Source organism: Bombina bombina, chromosome 6 (genome assembly GCF_027579735.1).
Source record: "Bombina bombina isolate aBomBom1 chromosome 6, aBomBom1.pri, whole genome shotgun sequence".
Taxonomy (NCBI): domain Eukaryota; kingdom Metazoa; phylum Chordata; class Amphibia; order Anura; family Bombinatoridae; genus Bombina; species Bombina bombina.
In genome coordinates this window covers 626,655,180-626,663,095 of record NC_069504.1, presented here as the reverse complement: position 1 = coordinate 626,663,095, position 7,916 = coordinate 626,655,180, and the positions used below count along the sequence as shown (strand labels likewise).

Sequence of the window (7,916 nt, the reverse complement as noted above, 5' to 3'; positions counted from 1 at the left end):
GAATATGGCTATATATACACCCAATATTTGATACAAATTGCGTTTCAAACATTAGTAATCTTAGTAATTTTAAACACAGTGACTTGTGACAGTAGACTGATGCTATAGATTTATAAAAAGATGTGTTCATGTTATTTCTCCATCAGTGGATTGCAGGCTGCAACTATAATATGGTTTTAAAAAAAAACTGTAATGTTTTAGAATTTGCAGGGTTTTTATTTAAGCACAGTCTAAGGACGCACTCTTTGAAAACTCTGTTGCGTTTCTTTGTCTTATTTATTTTATGGGGTCAGTTAGAATCATATGTGAGCCCCAACACTGATCTAAGAAATCAATGACTAGAATTTTGCAGGGCCAGACAAATGGAAGCATACTTAAGTACATAGTATGCATTCTAGCCTCTGGCTTTCTGGGGAATCTACAATTCCAGGAGGCATTTTACAGCAAAAGTAGGCAAAATAAACAATAATTTATATTGCAATGCTGCTTTATATTTCTTTAACATTTTAAATTCAGTTTTGAAATGTCTTAAAACATATTACTACTATTTGTATAGATGTGCACTGTGACAAGTCCTGTATATGCAGTTCCCTTTTATAGCATTACGACATTTGCCGTCACAAGATAAGTAAAGCATAGCATTGTTATTTGAACAAATGAATAAATAAAACAAATGAGGGTATCACTACTATGCTTTGTTTTCAGAAAAAGGTCATCACTTATCATTTGGGACTGCTTGTCTTCATCAGAACAATAAACACAACAAATAAAAGTTTAGTTACTCACCCTCCATTCCTGGTTGGCTGATTGTCACAAGTGACATGGATTTTGTCAAATGTGGAGGAGGAGCTAGATTAGAATAATCAAACCCAGGAGCTCTTTCTGAGACCTACAGAGAAAGGACAATAGGTTATACAGTATACGGCCATTTAATCCTGTAATATAAGGAGATGATAAAGCTACAGTGTGACACTACAGAAACAGCCTTTACCACAATATTTAAGAACTGTATAAAAAGAGAGGAAACAGAATGAATATACTGTATTACTATCTCACGTAGATAGAGTGAATGCCGTTATTATTAGTCTTATTTCTAGTAATGGGCAAAGAGCTACATTCAGTAAACTGGGATAGTAATGTGGTTAGTTTGTATTTACATGATGCCTAAAATGTCTGTTTGTTCTCTGATCGGATACGTGTTCTTCTTCTGTAAGCGAAACCAAAGAACCTCTATCCTCTCTTCCACTGCCAATCATCTTATGCGAGCCAGAGGGGGAAGAACCAATAGGAGCTGACGTCTTCTTATCTTTAGCATCTCCCGCAAGGCCTTCTAAGCTGTAACTACATTGTAAATAATTTTAAATAAAACATCCGTGAAAGAAAACAAACAAAAAATAGAAGCACAAAATAAAGCTCTTGCCAGGCTGGATATTAATTGTAAAGCAAGCACTGTTAATTGTTTTTGTTAAAGGGACAGTATACACCAATTTTTATATAAACTGCATGTAATAGACACTACTATAAAGAAGAATATGCACAGATACTGATCTAAAAATCCAGTATAAAACCTTTTAAAAACTTAGAAGCTCCCAGTTTAGCACTGTTGATGAGGTTAGGCTGGGACACCAAGTAAAAGGGGCTGGGAAAACATGAAGAGCAGACACTCCCCCCCCCCTTCCCTGCATATGAAAAGACAGAATACACAAACTGGAGCAGCAGGAGTCTGTAAAACGAGTGTATACATCTGGCACTGTGGGGCTTGGTTAAGAGTCTGAAAATCAGATCTACAAAACATTTATGCAAAGAAAAATCTAGTCTACAATGTCCCTTTAACAGTAAGCTAATAATTGACATACTTGTTAGTTAGGTATTAATAATGTAGCTTAGCGCTCTAGATATTCATGCCGCAAAAATGCAAACAATATAAGAAGCATTTTCAATGCTCACTGTTCCTAAATAATGAAAAAAATAATAATAATTAAACAACAGGTAGCACCTTTACAGTTAGTCATTAATTTCCTAATGTTAGCATAAAAAATGTTTTGTATTTTGTCTGTTAAACACAGGGGTATATATTTATTATTATTTTTTTATTGTTTTAAGAAAATCATCAGTTACTGGTTCAAAAACACTTAAAGGGACACTAAACACCTGCTGCAAATTCTGCAAACTAACTTCTGCTTTTAATTCATAAATGTACTCCAAATCTAGAAAAAAGGGATATTTAGGCAATCTGTGGATCTTACCCCCAGTTTATTCAAGAAGAGTGTTGTCAAACAGAATGGTGATACTGAGCTCAATGCTGCTATGTATCCTGCCATGTTGTAACGCACGTTGCTCACAGGCAGTAGTCACATGATGTGAATGACAGATAATGGTATAAATAAAGTTAAGAGGATTATCAGAATGCTCCCTCACTGTGGTGCTAATCGAGTGCTGTATAAACATCATATGTGCCTCATTTATATAAATAAACATTCAGTTTGTGCATTCATTGTTTTAAAATCAAAGCACTGTGTTTTTTTTCTGTGTTAGAAGAAATACGTCTCCACAGCTAGAGGAATGTTTATTTTTGCTAATAGCTAGCTACACGGGGATTAGGGAGGAGGAAGGAGGGGGAGAGGCATACTCATAGTTGAATAACGCTGTATTTACATTCGACTACTACAAGATTTATGCACTTATTGCCATAGATTAGCAAGCTACACCGGGAGGAGAGGGGAGGGGCATGCTCCATGGGAAGAAGGCAGCTGGATAACACAGTACTTCAAACATTTTATGGACTAGACATTGAAAAGATACTTACACTTAGTGCATAAATCTTGTATTAAAATGTAAATACATCGTTATTCAGCTGCCTTCTTCACACAGAGCATGCCTCTCCCCCTCCTCCCCGTGCAAAATAGTAAGGGAGTGACTGGACCCTTGTGGTAGCAAGCCCATGGATGACTCCACATGTTAAGCAAACAGTACATGTTGGTGCGCAAGCTTCACAATGATTTTTATGTATGCAATTCTTGTAAAATCAACTTTATTTTTTTTATAATATAGATTATTTCATTAGGTCCATAAATTGTCACACCTCTATAAGATTTACTCTCCCCCTCCTTCCTCCTCCCCGTGTAGCTTGCTATTTGCAAAAATAAACATTCCTCTTTCTTCTAACACAGAAAAAAAACCCACAGTGCTTTGATTTTAAAACAATGAATGCACAAACTGAATGTTTATTTATATGAATGAGGCACATATGATGTTTATACAGCGCTTGATTAGCACCACAATGAGGGAGCATTTTGATAATCCTCTTAACTTTATTTATACCATTATCTGCCATGCACATCACATGACTGCTGTGCCCGTGTGGCAATATGGCGGCATACATAGCATTACCAAGCGCTGGATCAGCAGTCTGATTGAAGACACTCTTCTTGAACTGTTTAGAGTAAACTGAGCATCAAGGATATGGATAAATGCTTAGTTTGTTATTAGTAAGTATAAGTTAGTTTAAACAATTTTTATAAGGTGTTATAGGTCCCTTTAACTTTTCTGTTTAGGATAGTATTGCTAGATCATGTGACAGAAACATGCTACAACAGAATATACTTAAGACAATACAATTACAAGTAACAAAAACATAATAGCTACTATTCTGGGATTAAACAAAAATAAAGACAAAATGCAATTTAAAAAGGAAATGCCATAAAAAGTTAATTGCAACAAATAACTAGGCAAAGAATGACAAAATAATTTGTCTATGATCAAAATCGCTATGCAAACAGCAAAACTCAGCTTAAAGAAGTTGAAGAGTGCTATATAAATTAACAATGACTATGAGGTATTCTGCTGTCATATGTGCCTGGTTTAATGTAAAAAAGCCACAAACGAGAAAAAAATGTCACCTATTTTTAGATGTATTAAAAACTATATTGCAGGTCACAAAAAAATAAACATTAAACAAAAAATAATATTGTATAAAATATTTGTTTTGTTTACTAGACAAAAAATATTTGACAGAAAGACTAAATTATTTGCAACTAGATTAAAAAGCATAACCGAAGCAGTTAACAGAGACAGCAAATGCTCACCTATAAAAGCAAAAAAAACACAATGGCAAGCATTTTAGTTGCTTAAAAATAGTCGCTGTCCTAACAAAGTACTATACCTTCTACAATTAAAGTCACCACCCATAATGCTTTGCGCATCACAAGGACACCAGCTCATACTGAGAACAGCAATCATAAAGAGAGGAAATGTGGTGTGTTAATGAATTACATGAGAACAAAGGAAATAAATAACAATTGATGTTAATCTACGAAATTAGCTAAAAATTGAATATGTATTTATTACAAATATCTACTTCCTATATTGAAGAGTAAAATTATTCCTAAAACTTCAAAAGCCAAAGTATAATAATAACATAGTACATATGAGAATTCACAAATCTGGGATCATAAAGGAAGCCATACATTCTATAAAGAAATTAATACTGACAATTCTATTTATAGCTCATTATTGACATATAATGATATCATGGTATGTTTTTCCCATTATATATATGAAGAGCTACTTTGCATCTATGTATTTCTTGCCATAACATAGTAGAATGCATAAGGCGGCTACTATTGCAACTGTGAGGTCGCTGTAACAATTAGCGCTCAGTAAATTAACCAGAGATCAAATCTCTGGTTGATTTTCTAAAAGTGCCCCAAATGCTCCTAAAAACATAATTTATACTTACTTGATAAATTTATTTCTCTTGTAGTGTATCCAGTCCACGGATCATCCATTACTTATGGGATATTCTCCTTCCCAACAGGAAGTTGCAAGAGATCACCCATAGCAGAGTTGCTATATAGCTCCTCCCCTAACTGCCATATCCAGTCATTCGACCGAAAACATGCAGAGAAAGGAAAAACCATAGGGTGCAGTGGTGACTGTAGTTTAAATGAAAAAATTACCTGCCTTAAAAGGACAGGGCGGGCCGTGGACTGGATACACTACAAGAGAAATAAATTTATCAAGTAAGTATAAATTATGTTTTCTCTTGTTAAGTGTATCCAGTCCACGGATCATCCATTACTTATGGGATACCAATACCAAAGCTAAAGTACACGGATGATGGGAGGGACAAGGCAGGTACTTAAACGGAAGTTACCGCTGCCTATAAAAACCCTTTCTCCCAAAAATAGCCTCCGAAGAAGCAAAGAATCAAATTTGTTAAATTTGAAAAAGTAAAAAACGCAGACCAAGACTCCGTCTTGTAAATCTGTTCAACAGAAGCCTCATTTTTAAAAAGGCCCAAGTAAAAACCATAGCTCTAGTAGGATGAGCTGTAATCCCTTCAGGAGGCTGCTGTCCAGCAGTCTCCTAAGCTAAATGAATTGTGCTTTTTTTAAAACCAAAAGACAGAGAGGTTGCTGAAGTCTTTGACCTCTCCTCTGACCAGAATAGACAACAAACAAGGTGAATGTTTGATGAAGATCTGTAGTAGCTTGTAAGTAAAACTTTAAAGGACGAACCACGTCCAAATTGTGTAATAGACGTTCCTTCTTTGAAGAAGGATAAGGGTACAAGAATGGAACAACAATTTCTTGAGTGATATTCTTGTTAGATACCACTTTAGGTAAAAACCCAGGTTGGTACACAGGACCACCTTATCCGTACGGAGGACCAGATAAGGAGAATAACATTGTAACGCAGATAACTCGGAGACTCTACGAGCCGAGGAAATAGCTACCAAAAAGGAACTTTCCAAGATAAAAGTTTGATATCTATGGAATGAAAAAGGTTCAAACGGAACTCCTTGAAGAACCTTAAGAACCAGGTTTAAGCTCCATGGCGGAGCAACAGTTTTAAACACAGGCTTGGTTCTAACCAAAGCCTGACCAAATGCCTGAACATCTAGAATACCTGCCAGACGCTTGTGCAAAAGAATAGACAAAGTAGAAATCTGTCCTTTTAAGGAACTAGCTGACAACCCTTTTCTCAAAATCATCGTGGAGAAAAGATAATATCCTTGGAATCCCGAATTTACTCCATGAGTAACCCTTGGATTCATAACAATAAGATATTTACACCATATCTATGTTAATTTTCCTAGAGACAGGATTTCATGCCTGTATTAAGGTATCAATGACTGACTCGGAGAAGTCATGCTTTGATAACATCAAGCGTTCAGTCTCCAGGCAGTCCATCTCAGATTAGTTATATTTAGATGGTTGAAAAGACCCTGAGGTAGAGGGTCCTGTCTCAGAAACAGAGACCGTGGTGGAAAGGATGACATGTCCACCAGATCTGTATACCAGGTCCTGCGTGGCCACCCAGGCGCTGCCAAAAACACCAAAGCACTCTCCTGCTTGATCTTGTGTAAACACCTCCGGAGGGAATCCCACTCCTCCAGATGAAAAGCCTGACGACTTAGAAAATCCGCCTCCCAGTTCTCAACACCTGGGATATGGATAGCTGACAGACAAGAGAGAGTCTCTGTCCAGTGAATTATTTTAAGACTGCTAACATCGCTAGGAAACTATGTTCCCCCTTGATGGATGATGTAAGCCACAGTCGTGATATTGTCCGACTGAAAAATGATGTACCTCAGAGTTGCTAACTGAGGCCAAGTCTGAAGAGCATGGAATACCGCTCCCAGTTCCAGAATATACCTTAGAAGGAGGGTCTCCTCTTGAGTCCACTATCCCTGAGCCTTCAGGGAGTTCCAGACTGTATCCCAACCTAAAAGGCTGGCATCTATTGTAACAATTGTCCCATCTGACCTGCGGAAAGTCATACCCTTGGACAGATGGACCCGAGATAGTCCCCAGAGAAGAGAATCTCTGGTCTCTTGGTCCAGATTTAACAGGAGAACAAATCTGTGTAATCCCCGTTCCTCTGACTGAGTCTGCATAGTTGCAGCGGTCTGAAATGAAGGCGTGCAAACAGTACTATGTCCCTTGCCGCTACCATTAAGCCAATTACATTCATATACTGAGCCACCAAAGGGCGCGGATGGAATGAAGAACACAACAGAAATTTAGAAACTTTGACAACCTGGACTCCGTCAGGTAAATTTTCATTTCTACAAAATCTATCAGAATCCCTAGGAGGGAAACCCTTGAGATTGGGGATAGAGAACTCTTCCTGTTCACTTTTCCACCCATGCGATCTCAGAAATGCCAGTACTACGTCCGTATGAGACTTGGCAACTTGGATGTTTGATGCCTGTATCAGGATGTCGTCTAAATAAGGGGCCACTTCTATGCCCCGCGGCCTAAGAACCGCCAAAGCGACCCCAGAACCTCTATAAAGATTCTTGGGGCTGTAGTTAACCCTAAAGGAAAGAACTACAAAACTGGTAATGCCTGTTTAAAAAGGCAACCTGAAAAACCGATGGTAATCTTTCTGCATCGTAATGTGAGGATAAGCATCCTTCAAATCCATTGTAGCCCTCTAGTGACTCTCCTGGATCATAGTTAAGATGGTACGAATAGTTTCCAACTTAAATGATGGAATTCTGAGGAATTTGTTTAAGATCTTTAAATCCAAAATAGATTTGAAGGTTCCCTCTCCTTGGGAACCACAAACAGATTTGAGTAAAAACTCTATCCCTGTTCCTCCCCTGGAACTGGATGGGTCTCGTACACAGTGTAAGAATGCCTCTTTCTTTATCTGGTTTGCAGATAATTGTGAAAGGTGAAATCTCCCCTTCTTTGGGGGAAGCTTTGAAATCCAGAAGATATCTCTGGGATATAATTTCCAATGCCCAGGGATCCTGGGCCTCTCTCTCATGTCCACGCCTGGGCGAAAGATGAAAGTCTGCCCCCTACAGGATCCGTTACCGGATAGGGAGCCGTTCTACATGCTGTCTTAGAGGCAGCAGCAGGCTCCTTGGCCTGCTTATCTTTGTTCCAGGTCTGGTTGTC

The 7,916-nt window shown here is 37.8% G+C and overlaps 1 protein-coding gene across 7 annotated transcripts in view; it reads right to left on the bottom strand.

Moving 5' to 3' along the window:
* AKAP13 (A-kinase anchoring protein 13) overlaps nucleotides 1–7,916 on the bottom strand; it is a 521,925-nt gene that overhangs the window by 118,083 nt on the left and 395,926 nt on the right. For 5 of the 7 annotated variants that reach the window (XM_053717637.1, XM_053717639.1, XM_053717640.1 and 2 more), the window contains 3 exons: nucleotides 4,163–4,222; nucleotides 1,158–1,341; nucleotides 787–889 (listed from right to left, as the gene is read on the bottom strand). In XM_053717637.1, coding sequence (XP_053573612.1) covers nucleotides 787–889; nucleotides 1,158–1,341; nucleotides 4,163–4,222 — 347 coding nt within the window. The remainder of the gene's footprint in view (nucleotides 1–786; nucleotides 890–1,157; nucleotides 1,342–4,162; nucleotides 4,223–7,916) is intronic. The other 2 variants (XM_053717642.1, XM_053717643.1) reach the window with 1 other exon arrangement.